We start from the raw sequence: 19,622 nt of genomic DNA on the forward strand, positions 1-19,622 counted from the left end.
ACCTGCCTGCATACCTCGCTATTCCCATAAATAATTATGATCTTCACGGTTTAAACTTTAAACCACTCCTTCCATATCTAATCTCGCGGTTTGAGCAAGCCATATAATATACACGAGACCGGAAGGGGATATATACGTGTGGGCTCTGGAGTAGCAGATAAAAGGCATTGAAGGGTCATGTGATGGCCGGGAAAATTGCCGAGGCTTGCCATCAATATTAATGCCACTGTCTAACCATCCACTAAAGGAGAAGGGTAATGGTAGGCTTTACCACCCTAACCTTGATCTGAGTTAATCGGATAAATTGGTACGTTGTGAGGGGAGTAGCGATGATGAAAGAATATCGGACAACCATGTTCAGGTATCAAAGGTAATTATCAAACCGAACCGGCCACAAACGAAAAGCTCCCATCTCGACCCATGTTGTTTCGGATCAGGTTGAAAATTCCGAATGGGTCAGGGGGGTGCACTGGTTAATTGTACAGCCTAACCAACAAACGCATTCTTATTGTATTAATTACGCAAACTGCCTTAAATTAACATATCGGCACGATAGATCATCAAAATCAACACTCTCGAACAAATTCTAAAATCAGAAACAGGTAAGCAGCCACCAACATTTTGGATGTTGGAATGATAATACAACCTCATGTGTATCAAAAAGATCTTGCCTGCCTGAACTTGCTGAAAGTTTATCTCCCATCCCACAATAACAATTTCAATAATAAAACAGTTTACTTTGGCCCTCCAAATTTGCTCATCATCTTTGCAATTACAGGAGCCACCTTGGGATTTGATTGATGCTTCGCAAGATTCGCAGGGTTTTTCATTACTGCAAAGACATCAGCCAAGAACAGGAAATGACCGTCAAACAAGCTATAAAGCGTTGTACATGCAATTACATTCTGAAGGAAAAGCGGGGGTTCTAAATACTATAGTCTCTGAATTCCCCTCAACACCCCCCCCCCCCCCCCTTTTTCTTTTTCTTTTTCTTTTTTTTTTTTTTCCCCACACCATGTACCCTTCTACTCAGTTTTCAAGCACGCAGAAAAACATAATTTGCCTTCGATGAGCGCATGCTAACCAAAGATTATGTTACATTCACACAAAGTACAAAATGAAAATAATCACACGTTTCCGAGTTTTAAGTTAAGGTCATAAGATTTTTACCCACTCAATATTCAGGACAACAATGACACAGTATTTACAATAGGAAAGGATTGCAAACATGTATAGTAATGTCAAACAAACAAAAATACTACAGTGTCATCTCAAGGAATCCTATTTTGACTGAAATTCCACACTTGCATTGGCCATTAATTTGATCGGATCATTCAACATGGATCAGGCATCCTCCCGCCTTCACATTTCTTCCATCTTCTCTCCTTATTGCTTTTGGGAGGAGAAACTTCCCACAAATGCTCCAACTTAATGTTATGCCGTCTTTATGGCAATATCAATATCAAATCCACCTACGCCAATCTTCTCTTATCTACTTCTTTTATCCCATGTAATAGATTAATACCTAATTCTTAAATTTTACTGCCCTAAAGAAAAGATATATATATATATAAACTGACAGTGTGGCAAATAAAACCCCCCCCCCCCCCCCCCCCCCCCCCGGGCGGAAAAAAAAAGGGGGGGAGGGAAGAAAGAAAGTAAATAAATAAAAGACAACGAATGATGGCATAAAGCCCAAAGCAAGAGAAGCTCATTTTCTCAATCTCCACGAAATGCCATTCACGAAAGAAAACTACCATCCTACCAACAAGGTAGAGTTATCATTCACACCTGCCGTCAGCTAGCATCTACCTTACAAATTGCAATGGTAAACCTAAGCTCACCTTGTTCCATACAAAATAAAAATAAATAAATAACTCGCTCCTGAAAAACTAGCAAGCACTAACCCTTACAGTACGAAAGCCTAATATCAAGCAATGGAATAAAGATGATGCACTCCCATTGAAACTTATATAGACTAGAATTTATATCTATTTAATCCAATCTTCTTCTTAATACTAAAACCTATTTGATTCAAGATGAAAAAATCTATCAGATGAGATAAATAAATAAATAACTAAGAAAAAGTGAAATAATCATAGCAGAAATCAAAGAATATGAGAATAGGAAAAGCACCATCTTGAAGAGCAGCCATGACTTCTGGATCACTAAATGCCGCCATCATTTCAGGGTCCTAAAAAATAATAAGCAAAATACACATCAAACCAGTCTCTGAAACACATCCTTTTTAAATTCTGTACTGTGCAATATAATCCTATGGAAGAAGAGAGAATATATGCAGGAAATTTCATTGCATTATATATTTTTCTGTATTTAAGCCGAAAATGAAATAGCAAAACTTAGTAATACCTTGTCAAATGTTCACACCCGCATATAGGGGTTAGCTAGAATGCATCACCAATAGTCATGAAAAAATATTTTTTAAAAGAATCCTACAAAATCCCATCAACTTACATTCAGTATTTTGCTAAAATCAACATTTCCAGGCATCCCTCCTGGCATGCTACCAGGGAAACCTCCAGGCATACCTCCTGGAAACCCTCCAGGCATGCCTCCTGGAAACCCTCCAGGCATCCCCCCTGAAAACCCTGGCATGCCTCCAGGTTTCTGACTGGAGGATGACTCTTCTTGCTTCTTGGCCTTCTCATATGCAGCCTTGAACAGAATGCACAAATAAATTATTAGATCTTATAGCAAAAAGATGGCTGGATAATTTTGTTAGGAGCCAAATGTAAAACAGGTTACCTGAGCTTCAGCACGGCGACGTTGTCTTTCACGTTCAATCTTTCTTTCCTCTCTTTCCTTATGCAACCTTTCATACTTCCGACGATGTTCCTCGATCCTATGTGCATTTGGTTCAACCTGGACATGAGAGAGAGAGAGAGAGAGAGAGAGAGAGAGAGAGAGAGAGAGAGAGAGAGAGAGAGAGAGAGAGAGAGAGATGCCTAAATAAGTCAAAAGACTAACACAACAATATGCCATGTCTAATATGCCATGTGCATGCATTGACAAATAGTGATCAGCATCTCAAAGTACATAAAATACTATATGCTTCGTATGCAAAGAAATTTGCACCTTCTTGACGTACAAAATCTTAGTTCATCTTTCAATAGGCAACATATAGCTTCTCAAACCCAAAACCCAGTCAGCTACAGATAAGTAGACAGTCCAATCCTTCTCTAAGAATGACAACGTTAAGTATGCTTACGATGCAAGAAACCACTTCATCCAAAAATTAGAAAAAGTAATAAGCCTAGACCTTCATCAAACTCATGTAGGGTAGTAGGTTGGGTCCATTAACAGAGAGATCCAAGTGGACATAAGATATGTGAGCAATAGATGAGGGTATGTAAATTACATCTTATGAAAAATATTGCATATATCTGTTGAAGAGCATCTAAGAACATTTGCGATAATATAGTCCTAATTAAATCTTTATTCTCCCTCGGTGAAGAAACATGGCCAATAAGAAAATATAAACTTCTTATCAAAAGAAAATATTAACTTCTTGCATATACATAAATAATTATTTAGCACATGTAGTCCTCATTCTTCTAATTTATAATGGACATTGAAGTGTGATTACCACGACATGATTCAACTACACAAGAAAAGAACCACACAAACTGATTTTTTCATTTTTTTTTCTATCCATAAATACCACACCAACTGATATCAACATAATGGTAAAATGCACATTCTAAAACCAAAGTCAGCTACTCAGATGATACTAATTTGAATCAGAGAGAGAGGAAACCTTCTTAAGTACGGAATTGATTTCCTCATCATAGTCTAACTTTGATGCCAGATGAAGATCCTTCGCAGCATCTTCCCACTGACCGAGCATTGCTTGCGCCATGCCACGAGTCTTGTAACCTTTAGCAGAATCTGGATTAATCTGCACAATTTAAAACTAACATTCTCAGAATAATGTACCGCACATTGCAACTAGCTATAGAGACTGGAACACAGAGTTGAATGCATGGCTTCTCTGGGCTTACAAGCATGACTAAATTAAACATACTTCCAAACAAAATCACCATAAATCCAAATAGATAACATTGTGTATAACGTTGTGCAAAATTAGTATAGTTTTTCTTTATTTTTTTCTCAGAAAAAAACAATGCACGTCACCAGATGCATTGATCAGAATGCTAGTAACAAGAGCAAACAAAATTCATTGTGATTGAAACAACATGATACATACAAATGCCTAATCATAATTTTGCTACTATTTACAAAAGTAATACAAAAGTCTATTCATCCAACAGAATAAGAATTACATATAGGCATACTCACAAATATGCTACATTTTAGATTAAAAACAACACTGGTCCTGCATTAAAAACTTTGTCAAACAGCATATATACAACCAAGTACATAGTGTGTGAACCATAGAGAGGAGAAAAAACATTTTTCATAGCGTACAACGAAAGCAATACCAACCTCCAAAGCTGCATTGGCATCACGAATAGCCGCATTTGGTTTCTTCATCTTGACATAGACACTAGCTGTAGAAAAAATCATACAAAATTAAATTAACATTTTCTAAAGCCAAAAATACCTCGGGGAAAAAGATGGCATGCCACACTCCGCATACTCAACCCAAATCTCACCTCTGGTCGCATACATGATGGCTGATGTTGGATTGAGTAAAATCGCCTCCGTGAGATTCTCGATCGCTTCCTCTAAGTTTCCTACATTCCACAAAACCACAGCATTCATAAACTGCCTCGCAACATAATTGTTTGTTAGACACAAATGTAAAATGTCTAAGTTAAAACATATACTTATTATATACCTTCAGAAATGGCTTCCATGGCTTTGGCCTTAGCAGTCTGCGCAGCATCGCGGCTCTCCTCAGAGACCTCAACTGAAGAATCTCCCATCTGCAAGTATATTGGATCCTCCATCAATGCGATACAGAAACACCCCTAAAAAAGCACAATGAAATTAAAAATGCAATTTAGACTCGAAGACAAAAATACCTTCTGCGGAGGATCATTATCAGGTTCCACCGTCTCGCCCTCGAGCTCGAGGTCGGACTCGATTATCTCGTCCTCTTCTCCTTCATCGTAAGCATTCCCTTTCCCGCCATCCGTGTCCGCCATGTCCTCGTCGCTCTCCTCCACGACAAAGCTCTTCTGCACTTCCAAGTATACAGATTTACATAGATATGGTTGCATATAAATAAATAATAAACCCCAGAAATTATAAAGAGCAATCAGAGAGTACGGATTTGGAGTCGTCATGCTTGTACGCGGAGGGTGGGAGCTGGGCACCGAGGCTGAAACGAATCGTTTTAATACCATCAAACAGATAAACAAGGATTGAAACAGAGAACTTTGGATTCTTGTTTATGCGAAGAAAATGCAAATTAGAATCGGAGTTAAAATTATGTATTACCTCTCGAGATAGTCGCGGAAGAAGGAGAGGGAAGGATCGCTGAGAACGGAGGGATTGGACTTGCACTGCTCGATGAATTGCTTGAATTGGTTCAGCTTCGACGCGTCCATTCTCTCAGCTGAATTAGATTGGATTGGGAGGCTCTTGATTCTGTGTGTTTGAGCTGAATTAGAGTGTTTCTGAGCTTTTTCTTTCGGTTTCCTTTTCCTTTTTCTAATGTAGAAGGAAAGTAGGAAGACCTAGGAGTTTCCCGACTGGCCCAAGCCCCCTTCTAGCAGCTTCTATTGGATAAACACGGATGGATAGTTTGATCCGAATTTTATATGAATTATAAAATTTTTAATTAATTAAACAAAATTCTTAAATAACCTTAAATATTTTAATATTAGTTTTCCGGTTGTGAGCATGCTTTAAATTTAGAGTTAAAATTTCTGAAAGCAACTCATTTTATTATTATAATTTTTAAAAAAATTTTATATAAAATATAAATAAATATTTTAAATTAATAATAATATTTAATTCAACTTTTAATTTTTTTTTTAAAAGTATTTTATATTATCTCATTTTCTAAACCCTTCCCAAGCCTTTTTTGGATTTCGTTTGGCGGGTTGCAGTATACATGTCTGCAAGGATCATGCATTTTGTACTTATTTCGAAACAGTCCTATGTAACTATTCTGATTTTGGTTTTTGTTTTGGTTTAACTTAAGATTTCAAATTTTATATAATTATATATTTATATATAAATTTTAATGATAATAAATAAATTTAAAAAATAAATAAGTCACAAGTTTAAATTGTTTACATAATAAAATCAAGCACATCAAAAAATTAAGTATAAGTAAGAAGAAAATAAATTCACATTAAAGTAAATCTCTTAAAAATTTAAAATTATGATTGAGACTCAAAATTAATATTTTATCATAAAATATTAAAATATATTTTCCACATGTGAATATTTTGAAAATTTTGAAAAATGATTGATTGTCATTTTTCACATGTGCATTATTTATTTGAATATTTTCAAAAATGATTAATGTTCTTTTCTACTTATGCAAAAAGTAGATGATTTTGTTTGAAAATTTTGAAAATATTAAATATGATTAATTATCATTTTTCACATGTGCGTGCTTTATTTGAATATTTTCAAAAGTGATTGATTTTTTTTACTTATACAAAAGGTAAATGATTTTGTTTAAAAAAATTGAAAAGTAAAGTGTACTCCTTTTGTCATATGCTAAAAGTAAAAAGATTAGGTTTGAAATTTTTAAAAAGTGAATAATGTTGTTTTTAACACATGAATCTTTTTAAATTGGCATATGAATGCCTATAAATAGATCATTTGAGAGTTTTAAATTCACAACACCAAAAGCATACAACATTCATTCAAAATTTTCATTCTCTTCTCTAAGCATTGAGTCTTAATCCTTGTTTATTTTGAAAAAGATATAGTTTGTACTGTATTGTTCTTATTTCACTCATTGATGAGTGTTCTCTGATAACCTACCAACTATCAACTCTTGTATCAGTAAAATTGTGTGTATACCCTTGTGTGTACAAAGTGTTTTACATAGGGAATAGTTGAATCACCACATGTAAGGTGATTGCAAGTGTAGAAGGTGTTCTATACGAATCTTTTGTAGCGGTATTGTTCAAATGTGTAATAAGTTTTTATTTCCATCTGAATGAAGTTGAATAATGAATTTGGGAATTCTCAAGGAGTGGCTTGAGATAAGGACATAGGTAGTGGAGCCAAATCTCGTTAACATACTGAATTTGTTTCTCTCTTACACTTATTTTTTATATTTATTGATGCTTTGTATTTTATTTATATTTTATATTGTGTTTGATTTATAATTGTTAATTTTTAAATACAACTCAATTCACTCTCTTCCTATGTTAGTCATCTGGGTAACATTTTGTTTATTGTTTTATTTATTTTGGAAACGATGATAGAAGGGCTTAAAATTTTTGTGGAACAAATGTATCAAAATGAAATTTACTAGGCATGTTTGAGGCACTTTTAAATATCAAAGTTTTGAATATTATACCGGATGTCCTACCAGTTAAAACACTAAAACGAAATATTTCAATACCAGTATCGTTTCGAGATAGTCGATATATAAATAAATTATATATATAAATTATATTTTAAAATAATAGTCTATATATAAATAAATTATATATAAATTATAAATAATCTAATAGAATTAGTAGTTAAAAGTAAATTTGTAGTTTGAAAAAATGAAAAAAATAAAATAACGATCGAAATACCTGACAATACGAGCTGGTACATAGGCCGTTACGGCTGATACCGATACAGTATTTAAAACAATGTTTTTAGAGTAATAAGACACTTATCACTCTTTTATTACTACTTTATCACTTGTAGTGTATTTATTTTTTTATCATTTTCTTTTAAATATTTTTTTAACATCCTTAACCATTAAGAAAAATTTTAAAAATATATAATTTTAGTGATAGTCACTTGCTTAATCATTAAGTAAAAAAAATTAAAAATTAAAAAATTAAAAAAAATGATAAAAAAATAATAAAATAATGATAAGGTTATCATTATTCATGTTTTTAATGTTCTTCTAGATGGAGTGACGGCACTTCGACCAGTTGAGATGGGCACAAATATTAAAACTGACTCAACGGTCACATATGGGAGATCTGATAGTGCAATTTTATTTTTTTTTTCTTCGTATAATTTTTTTTAGTACTTTTAAATATTTAAAAAAAATTATAACATATTGTAAAAAACTTTCTTAATTTTTTTTCTCGGCAAAAAAAAAAATATTTCTTAATTACTAAATAAATAAAATCTACAATCACTAATCAGAAATATTTTAACATTTCTTTTATATAAATAATAGAAAATTTCCTCAACAGTGTCAAACGTAAAATTGGGGTGAGCGATTTCTGGGATAGGATTTTGTCTTTTCTGTCATTTATTCTCTCTTCATAAGGGAGAGATGCCTTTCGAGATGTAAGAGATTATTTGAATAGTATGATAAAATAAGTTGATTTTAAATTAAAATTAAATAAAATATTATTAATTTTTTTTAATATTATTATTTTAAAATTTTAAAAGATTGAATTAAAATTTAAAAAAATTAAATTATTTATTATATTTTATTTACAGTCACCCACCAAATATGTTGCATCAAGACTGTGAATAGATATCAAAAAGCAGCCAAAGAGGGTATTTTTGGAAATGAAAAAGATTTTCTCTTGAGTTTGTGGATACAATATTTATTATTTATTTAATATTATTAAAAATACTTATACAAATAATAATAAATATTATAATACTTACCTTATGGGTAGACAAAAAAAACGTAGAAGATTAAGTAATCTGTTATAAACTATCTTAAATTGTATGACCACATTTATCTAGTCGTCAAGTGTATAGTGTCAGCATAGTACTGCATAGTAACTGGCATAGTAAATGACCGATATAGCACAATGCATAGTGCCAGCATAGTACTGCATAGTAATTGGCATAGTGAATGGTCGACATAGTACAGTGCATAGTACCAGCATAGTACTGCATAGTAACTAGCATAGTGAATGGCCGACATATGCACAGTGCCAGCATAGTATTGCATAGTAAGATAGTATAGTTCCCTTTGTACGCCTATATATATCGTTGAATTCTTTAAGAAATTCATAAATTTCATAACTTCTCTGAGTTCTATCTCTCTCTCCTTTTAGAAAGTTTTATAATAAATCTATCTCTCTCTTTACTTTTTCGATAGTTTCATAACACGTTATCAGCACGAAAGTTCTGACGATTTTGAAGCTAGTAGTCCTCTACTTCAAGTAAGTTTTTCAATATATTTTTATATTCCTGATTTATATATGTAAAAAATATCAAATCTTACAAAATTGGAATTCGTTGCTCATGACATTTCTGGAAAAAATTATTTATCTTGGATCCTTGATGCTGAGATCCATCTGGAAGAGTTGAACCTGGGAAATACAATTAAAGAAGGAAATCAAGGGTCCCTGCAAAACCGTGCTAAGGCAATGATTTTCCTTCGGCACCATCTTCATGAAGAATTAAAAACTGAGTATCTAACGGTGAAAGATCCACTTATTTTGTGGAATGATTTAAGGGAGAGATATGAACACCAGAAAACTGTAATTCTCCCAAAAGCTCGTCATGATTGGATGCACCTGAGGTTGCAAGACTTCAAGAGTGTAGTGAGTATAACTCTGCACTCTTTAAAATTAGCTCGCTATTGAAATTATGTGGTGAAAAAGTCACTGATGATGACTTGTTAGAGAAGACATATACTACTTTTCATGCCTCGAATGTGCTCCTGCAGCAGCAGTATCGAGAGCGAAAGTTTAAAAAATATTCTGAACTTATATCTTGTCTTCTATTAGCTGAGCAAAATAATGAGTTTTTGTTAAGAAATCACCAGTCACGTCCTACTGGTTCTATATCATTTCCTGAAGTGAATGGTACTAGATTTACATCATTCCCAGAAGTGAATGGTGCATCTTTTCAAAGAAAACGAGGGTGTGGACGTGGTAGGAAAAACTATGGAAGTGGAGGTCCTAGAAGTGATCACACTAAAATGGACAATAATATATATACACCGTACCACCATAAGTGGTTCAACTCAGAGAAGGGCAAAGGTCCCCAAAACAAATTTTTAAAGAAAGATGAAGATGGATGTCATAGATGTGGTATGACTGGACATTGGGCTCGTATCTGTCGTACAGATAAGCACTTGGTTGATTTATACCAATCTTCTATAAAAGAAAAAACAAAGAAATTTGAAACAAATTTTACTGAACCATCATATGCTTTAGATTCTATAGATAGAGAAGATATTACAAGTCTTGATGTTTCTGATTTCTTTGAGGATTCTAGTGGTAGAGTTGATCATGAAAGTGTTCATTTTTAATTAATGTATTTCCTTTATCTTATTATAAAATATTTTTATATTCTACAATGTTTTGTAGTAATGAAAGTTTTATTTATTTATACTTGTTATAAATTATTGATGATATGATTTATCTGATAATGGAAATGGAGCATCCCTGAAAGATCGTCCTAAATCAATAATTTTATTGAGTATCTCATATGAGTAATACTTGTACCAAAAGCTCATTATGATTTATGCACCTGAAGTTGCATAATTGAAATTGTGGAAATAATATATATATTTGAATGAACGTCTCGAATGTGTTCCTGAAGTAGCAATATCGAGTATGCTCCTGAAGTAACAATATAAAATGTAAACGTTCACAATATATTATAAATTTGTATCAGGTCTTTCAGTGACTGAACAAAATAATGAGCTTTTAATAAGAATCATTATTCACGTCTTACTAGATCTACATCATTCCCTGAAGTGAATAATAATGAATTTATATCATTCTATTCCCTGAAGTGAAAAGAATAATACGTTTTATTCAAAGAAACTAAGAGATTGGACGTGATAATGAATATCTTTTCGGGCCAGAAGATCGTATTGGAAAAGCTGTAAGTTTTCTCTTTGAGATGATATTATACAAATTATTGAATCAAATATTATGATGCATCAAAAGGTGATATGATTCAAAATATTTATATCTTTTCATGGTTATCTTGATCATCCAAAATCAATTACGATAAGTCGAATTATTTTCATATGGACGTCCATAAAAGAACCAGAATATTCTTTTACTATAAAGTCTTACCACCAGAAGTGGAAAGAAAAATTTGCTTGAAGCAAATAAGATGAAATTATTCAACGTTATCTTGATTATCATATGTGAACTAGAAGTTCAGATGATAATTAAATTTTGGATGCAATAAGATAAAAATGTCTCATATTCTAGCTGCTAAAATCCCAGCGAGGATTGAAGTCCCTGTAGGACAATTAAGAAATTTAGCAGTCTAAAAACATGTATAAAAGCATGTGAGACTTATCGATACAAAAGATAGAGTATCTCAAAAGAGAAAGGCACAAATAATTTGGTGCTCCTGAAGAGGTCATACCCACAAAACAAGCAATAAAGTCCATCCAAATTCTCTGTATAAAATTCTCCTATATAAACTCTTGAAGAGTGCCTCCTGAAGAGGTTTTTCATGAAAATGTCTTCCCTTGAAGAGGGACAGGTACCTGAAAATAACGAGATCTCGTTACATTTCATGGATAATGGAGAAATTATGGATAGAAATAAAATCGTTGTCGACAACGTATTTCCATATGAGATGGCAATTGACATTACCAGAAGTAATGGAGAAAGTGAATCAAGAACCGTCGAAGAATACCGACGTAAAATATTGGCCAATATTTGAAAGAAATAATTCCTGCAGAATTGATTCACTAGTAAAATATGATGCATCGGGACTTATAGTCCAAACACCTAAATAGGTGATGCTTGTTGAATGTCAGTGGGTATTTATGGAAAGGGAATAAAAATGTGATATATAAATCACGAGTCAGTTTCTCAATTCCTGCAGAATTGATATCACTAAGTAAAATGTGATAAATATGGACTTGAAGTCTAAACACCTAAAGATGTGATTTTTGTTAAATATCAGTGGATATTTATATACATGATATAAAAAGCCTAAAACTTTTAATATGAAAATGTGATATAGAAATCACAAGTTAGTTTCTTGAAAAAACAATATTGATATGATTTTAAAGTTGTTGAAATCATATTGAGATTTTTATTAGCTTGAAAGTTACCGAGAGTTTGGATATGCATGTTTAACTGCATATTTATATGGATCATTGGATCATGATATATATATATATATATGAAAATCCCTGAAGGATAGAAAATGTCTGAAACTTCTAATATGAATACATCTGAAAATATGTATTCTATCAAGTTTCAAAGATCCTTATATGACCTAAAGCAATCCAAACGCAAATGAAAACAAGCTATTATTGCAGTTTATATATATGATTTAAATGTCATTGAGGCTCCAGAAGAGCTCATGAAAACTGCACATATTTGAAATATAGATCTGAAACCCTTGCGGCTTCAAGGGGAAGATGAATGATGTTATTAGTCATGAAATACCATCTTTTAATACAATTAATATTTCAGATTTATATTATGGGTTTGATATGAAGTGTGCATTATTAAAGAAGAAATAAAGGGGAGCACACAGAACATCTACCAAAAGATAGAAACACAAATATGAATATTCGTGAAATATTATTTTATTATCTTGAAGCAAGAATTACAGAAATTTAAGGCACTTTGCCTCATTCTTTAAATGCTCTTGTTCTTCAAGAATCTGCATGGCATCCCTATCTAAAGGGATGGGCAATCGAAAATAAGATTTAAGCAAGGATTTTAAATTCCTATTCTCTTGCTTTATTGATTCTATCTTCATGTTGGACTCCAGAAGAAGTCGCTGAAGTATAGCAATATTCTCGTAGAGATTGTCAACTTCACAAGTTCTGGATTGCAGTCGCTGAGAAAATGCGACAATGGATGATGAGTATTGGGTACCGAGACTCACAAGCTCATAGATAGCTTCATTATCTGACCTATGAGTCAGATCATTATATTGCATAATAGCACCTGTGGTAAAAGCAGGTACAGCTGATGAACGAGATGCAGAGTACCTCATATATTGGCCATGAGAAGATCGCTGAGCCATTGTAAGATAAGAATACAGAAAGAGATTGCAGAGTAAAAATGCAGTATGATTACAAAAAAAAATTGAAGAAGATGAGATGCGAATGAAGATGAGCTGAATATCTCTTTTATAGAGAAAATTATGATACAGCATCTCTCGTGAAGCAAGAGAAAAGAGACGAAATATAACTTCATAGCTCTGCGGCGCCTGACAGCTGCGGTGCCTGACAGCACGCCTGACACCTACAGAGGAGTTGAAAATCCGCGGTGCTTGTCTGATCTTAAAAGGCTGGCCACCGTTTTTATTAAAAAATGAGGTTAGCGGTTTAATATTGATGAATTCTCCACTAACTGTGTTATTTACAAGAACTCCAGAAGAGTACAAATCCAGAAGAGTAGTGATGAGCAGAAAGATCCATTGTGATTATTTTATCAACATGGATCAAGTCCACAGTTAGTTGGATGTACAGATGCGAGTTATCTTTCAGATACACACAAGAAGATCATTGCAATTCATGAGAAGAAAGTTGAAATTGATATCAAGAAGGTACGGTCAAGTAAAAATCTGGCAGATTTATTCACTAAAGCACTACCAACTGCAACATTTAAGAAGATTATGCAGAACATTGGAATGCGGAGGTTTGAAGACCTGTTATCATGCACTACCAACTGCAACATTTAAGAAGATTATGCAGAACATTGGAATGCGGAGGTTTGAAGAGCTGTTATCATGCATTTTTCAGGGGAAGTAATGTCTTGAAGACTTGTGCTGATTGTACTCTTTTTCCTTCGCTAAGGTTTTATCCCACTGGGTTTTCCTTTGCAAGGTTTTAATGAGGCAATCCTAAAGCACTCGGCGATACACATGAATACTGTACTTTTTTTCCTTCGCCATTGATTTTTTCCCACAGGGTTTTTCCTTGGCAAGGTTTTAACGAGGCATATTCTTTAAATATGGTCATCCAAAGGGGAAGTGTTATAAACTATCTTGAATTGTATGACCACATTTATCTAGTCGTCAAGTGCATAGTACCAGTATAGTACTGCATAGTAACTGGCATAGTAAATGACCGACATAGCACAGTGCATAGTGCCATACTGCATAGTAATTGGCATAGTGAATGGCCGACATAGCACAGTGCATAGTACCAGCATAGTACTGCATAGTAACTAGCATAGTGAATGGCCGACATATGCACAGTGCCAGCATAGTACTGCATAGTAAGATAGCATAGTTCCCTTTGTACGCCTATATATATCGTTGAATTCTTTAAGAAATTCATAAGTTTCATAATTTCTCTGAATTCTATCTCTCTCTCCTTTTAGAAAGTTTTATAATAAATCTATCTCTCTCTTTACTTTTTCGATAGTTTCATAACATAATCCACTTCTTTGATTTTAATTGTGCGCTACAATTTTGCACTAGCAATATTTTAAAGGAAAATGATGATATGTTTGATGAATTTGTCCATTCATTTTGACCGTTTATATATTTTAATTTTTTTTTTATTATTTAAATATTAATATATTAGTATATTTTTATTTTAAAAAATATTTAAATATGTTTAAAAAATACAGAGAAGAAAAAAAAAAAAAAAAGTGACATTTAGCGTATGAGACACGCCGTGACCGATGGGTGGGAGAGTAGCATTACTCTATTTTAAAACGAGGATATTAGTAAAATTGAGTTATTGTCTTTTTTAAACGTATTCAATATAGATGTTTCTGAAAAGGAATATGAACTTTGTTTCAAATGGTATGCCAAACAAAATGCAATCAATTATGCGTCCAAACGTCGATGTCTTTAAAAATAACGCAGTAGTTACAGTAACTAAAGTTTGACATAAACATGAACAAGTAAATTATTAAGGGTAATAACACTGGAATAATCAATTAAATAACAGTACAAGTTAAACACGTAAAAGAATTGTAACCAAGATGTCGGAAGGCTGCTGCTCGATACCGAAATGATCGCAGCATTATTTTCAGTCCGATAACTGTCTCTGTTCCTATATGTAGGCAGCCTAATAAAACATCATTGAAGCCAGGAAGAAGAATATAGCAGAAAAGCCAGTCCACCCTATCCTGCCTGCTGCATCTTTTCCAGGTACTCCTGCAATGTTAGTCACAATATTAGTAGGACAAAGTTGAGTGTACAATTTGCTACATATCTATGTGGAATACGTAATTTTTTCCTGTACTTGAGACTTCAGATGTAAACATATGCAATAGAACTTGATACCGCAATCTAGTGCAATCGAGATAAGATGCCCATGAGGATCACGATACTACCAAGCCACAAGGGAATTGAATGTTTTTTTGTGTTTGTGTTTCATTGAAAAACGATCTATCTAAGAAACATTAGCAGTATGATCTACAAGACTCCTAAATGACTTGAAATTGTACTGCCTACCAAAAATGACTCTACAGTACGATCTATCTAAAATTGTAGATGTGACTTTAAACCCTTGCCTCCATTAGCCATAAATGATAAAAATGAGAAATTGCAAAGTCTGCTTTGCTTTTGAGAATGATTAAAGGGAAAGCCTCGAGAGATTCTGTACTTGGTTTATTTAAATTAGAACCATTATGGTAGAAGATCTGAATGCAAGACCATCATATTTTCAAGAGGTTATCAAAATCGCAGTTGCCAGAGTTCATTACCAGTCTTACGGAAGTGTTAGTTACCAAAAGATTGCTGATAAAAAACATAGATACTTGAAGGCCAGTATTCTATTAGTCAGTGCACAGGGTGGCAAGAGTGAGTGCTATGAAAGGCTTATAGGAGAAGCAAAATATTAGTTGTGACTCTAAATTTTTTTGATGACGAGGTATCCGAGAACTTTCACTGTTCTAGAAAGGCTCTGGTTCTCGACTAATCCCCGAGGTAAAAGACGTCTCCGCCAGCAAATTTGTCACCTTCACTACGGTGCCTTGTTTTCAAGGACCAGAGATCAACTAGGACCAACCCACTTGTAGGGTCTCATTTTGATGCCTTCCTCACCTGGATTGGGGTCTCTGAGGAGCCTTTTAACCTCCTGCTCATGAGGGTTGTGACTCTAAATAAGAGAGGTAAGCGGCCCGGGCACCCCCACCTCTCTGAATTTAGAGAGGGAAAGAACCCAGCAATTAAGAACATGAAAATTAGAAGCCAATTTATTTTTGAAGTAAAATTAGAAGCCAAATTATTATGAGATAACAATGTGTCAACAGAGACTAGGAGCAATTTCTTATAATTTTGCAAGTGTACTCATACTTTCTCGCCTGACTCCCCTTTCATGTATATGCCAGATATTCTAATAGAAATAACCAGGTCTAGCTAGTCTTGACATCCATTTCCAAATACTCGAGAGCACCAAAATCTCTTAACTTTTCTGTTGTTGTTGTTTTTTAATTCACTTTGTGCTTAAACACGAACAAGTTTTTACCACTTAGATGGCAAAAGCAGCACCAGAAAGGGAAAAGGCCATCTCATATTATTCTGAGGCAAATCCAGAGGGTCAATCTGTCACTGGGTACCTATTATTTATCTTGCAAAATGGAGAGGACCAGAGTTCTAAAATGGTCCCTTTGAGTTGCTAAAAAGGACTCTTATCAACTTATATCATCTAACCATTAAAACTTTCCTAAATTCTCACATAAAATATAATAAACAATTCAATTTTTTCAAATCCAAAAATAATAATTATATTAAAAAATAATATTCTATTAATATTTTATTCAACTTTCATCTCAACTCAATTCACTATCCAAACGTCACCTAAAACTAGCAAACAATGAGAGAGAGAGAGAGAGAGAGAGAGAGAGAGAGAGAGAGAGAGAGAGATGTTTTAACACGATTATGTATGACTCTCGTCATCAAGAAAGCACAGAAAAATAAAATCCGACCCTGTTTCCCTCCTCAATTAGCTGTAATCAGACCATAGATAATATTTTATATCATTCTAAATTTTATAAAAACGAAAGAAAAAAGAACTTCGAGCAACCGAAATAAGGGCACAATGGAAAACGTCTTCCCAGGAATTGAGGATTCAAGGCCCCAACTCCATGAGCACTTCTGAGCTGGCATCACCACCTATTCCACTTAAAACATATTTAAGGCTTAAACTATTTTTGGCACATAATTTAACAATTGAGCAGACCCATCAGCAAACTTGAAAACACCCAAAAAGAATTGTAGGACAGAGGTAGCGGATGGATTTGGATTCAACCTAACTTCCAGACTGTCCATTACTCTTGATCAGTTCTACGGACATGATTGATCAATACGTGCAACGACCATACACAAAGATGATGATATCCGCTTGTGCTTAATGGTGATAACTACGTTTATTGTTCAGTTTCTTTTAAAGCAGCATAAGCACGAAAAGAGATCGTTACCTGGGGTAGGCTGCACAGATGTAGGCGACGGAGCTGTGGCTGTGGAAGGAAAAATATTGAAAACAAATAAACATGAAATTAGTTGAAAAGCAATTTGAGCATAAGAATAGGAAAAAGCTAGGGATTCCGCTTTACAGCTAAAAAAATATTAAATAATATTATTTAATGATTTGTTTTTTTTATTTAATGATTACAGTATCACATTACAGCTAGGAAAAAACATGAAATTTGTTTTTTTTTTTTAATTTAATGATTAAAAAAATATTATTAAATAATACTGTAATTTTTTTTTCTTTTTAAAAATATTTTAAAATATTAAAAAAATAATGTGATAAAAAAAAAAAAAAAAAGGTTTGGACCTAGCCCAAGCGGTGGGTGTACCCACTAGACAATACGAGAAGAAACGTAGAAATTGAGAAATTTTGATAGACAAATTTAAGATCCAGCCTTTCTATTATCTTTAACTTCCATTTATTTGATATTAAATTTCAGTGAAATTTAATTCCTTTCGCATCACAAAAATTGTGAGGGGCCGATGCGATCTATTTTCTCGATTTCATTGGAAGAACTACGAAACGGGTGCACCAAATACCTAAAACTTGTGAAACCTGAACCAATGAAATTAGTTCAAGTTCATCAACAAGAACCCATAATGAGTAGAGGAAAAGAAGCAAAAATATTACCATTGCATTTAGTGAGATCGGTATTGACATTACAGGCACGGGAGATACGTAGAGCCTCCGCAACGGTGATGCCAAAAGACTGAAGCACGCCGGGGGCGTTGTACAGGTTGCAGAGGCAGGTAAGCTGGTTGGTCACGGCGTCTTTGATGGAGCTGCAGCAGTTGGCGGCTGGGGGACTGGTGGAATTGATGGAGCTAGCGCATGGGATCAGGTTCTGAGCGCAAGATGTGTTACCACTGTTCTGTGCCTCTGCCAAGGTTGTCATACCCACCATGAATACCAACATCATGGTCATCGACACGGGCAATTTCCAGCCACCCATTTTCTTCTTTTCCTCTCTCTCTCTCTCTCGGATGTTGTGTGGGTTTCTGTTCCCGATCAATGGGGTACAATGGTCTTTGCCCGCTTTTGTTTTCGTGTCCTCTGTAAGCTTTCCGGTTTCGCACCTGTGCCTCTCTTGTTTCTGGTCTTATATAGCGACAGGGGAATCGTGTTGCTTTTGCTTTCCCGTTTCTGTTTTTTTCGTCTGCGTACAAGTGTTATGTATTGGTTTTGAATAATAGAAGAGTAATATTAAACAAGTGAATCTGCGTATTAATATATATATTAATATTAATAATTTTATATTTAAAATTTAAATTGATATTATTTTTAATAAATTCTATTTTCTAACTAATTATAACTAAATTTTTCCATAACAAAAATTCTTTAGACAGAAGCTCCGTTCTCATGCGTATAACGGCCACAAATAAACTGATGACACATAAGCAATTTTCATTACAGAAATGATTTGTGCAATCGGAAAATGCAGTCAGCGTGCAGTCAGCTGTAAAAAAAAATTAATACAGGACCTATATGTAAAAAAAAATTATTTTTATAACTTTTTATAATTCATGTAGGTCTCCCTGAATATAAAATAATTTTTTTGTAATTTTTTTTATTCATTCCGTATAACCGACTGTACGCCGACTGCATTTCCCGACTGTATGTAGCAAAGTCCCATTCGAAAAATCAAACCCGTTATCCACTCTACCCATGCCACATCATGCCGCACGACCGTACCGACGCAAGAGCTCTAGACCGGTGCACCCGTTCAGACAATCGCACCTCTAGACCAAGAGATCCCTTCAAATTATCAAAAACTATGACGCCGTGTCTTCTCTGACTTCCTTGATATCCTACCTCGTTGAGACATCAACGATGAATTGGACTTACTTTCCTCATCTCCATTAACAAGGTGATCCTGAACCTTTGTAGGGTCTGTATCAGTAATAGTACTACTTTTGTGTCCATTAACAAGCTTAACATGGAGGACCCAAATTCTTTGCCAATTAGTTCTGATGAAAACAGAGCAAAACAAAAATCTCTAATCTAAAATTCAGATCATTTCTACAATTCATCAGAAACCCAATTCACTCAATTGCCTAAAAATTAAGAACCAACAAACCGTACCCCAAAAAATTTCAAAAATTTGAGGTTGATTTGTATAAATTACAGCCTTTTCCTAGTGCTCCGTCATCTT

General features: G+C 33.9%; 2 protein-coding genes across 2 annotated transcripts; both read right to left on the bottom strand.

Moving 5' to 3' along the window:
- Positions 1 to 489: 489 nt before the first annotated feature.
- On the bottom strand, positions 490 to 5,710 carry LOC122281957 (FAM10 family protein At4g22670-like). Its single transcript, XM_043093848.1, has 11 exons — positions 5,428 to 5,710; positions 5,257 to 5,308; positions 5,010 to 5,165; positions 4,823 to 4,910; positions 4,638 to 4,718; positions 4,468 to 4,532; positions 3,779 to 3,919; positions 2,767 to 2,883; positions 2,476 to 2,676; positions 2,137 to 2,194; positions 490 to 832 (listed from the first exon to the last, which is right to left on the bottom strand). The coding sequence occupies exons 1-11, from the start codon at positions 5,535 to 5,537 to the stop codon at positions 735 to 737; spliced, it is 1,167 nt and encodes a 388-aa protein (XP_042949782.1). The 5' UTR covers positions 5,538 to 5,710; the 3' UTR covers positions 490 to 734.
- A 9,081-nt stretch (positions 5,711 to 14,791) lies between these two features.
- LOC122281906 (non-specific lipid transfer protein GPI-anchored 7-like) lies at positions 14,792 to 18,568 on the bottom strand. Its single transcript, XM_043093771.1, has 3 exons — positions 18,101 to 18,568; positions 17,418 to 17,456; positions 14,792 to 15,150 (listed from the first exon to the last, which is right to left on the bottom strand). The coding sequence occupies exons 1-3, from the start codon at positions 18,420 to 18,422 to the stop codon at positions 15,062 to 15,064; spliced, it is 450 nt and encodes a 149-aa protein (XP_042949705.1). The 5' UTR covers positions 18,423 to 18,568; the 3' UTR covers positions 14,792 to 15,061.
- Positions 18,569 to 19,622: the final 1,054 nt, after the last annotated feature.

This window comes from Carya illinoinensis, chromosome 11 (assembly GCF_018687715.1).
Source record: "Carya illinoinensis cultivar Pawnee chromosome 11, C.illinoinensisPawnee_v1, whole genome shotgun sequence".
In the NCBI taxonomy this organism is placed as follows: domain Eukaryota; kingdom Viridiplantae; phylum Streptophyta; class Magnoliopsida; order Fagales; family Juglandaceae; genus Carya; species Carya illinoinensis.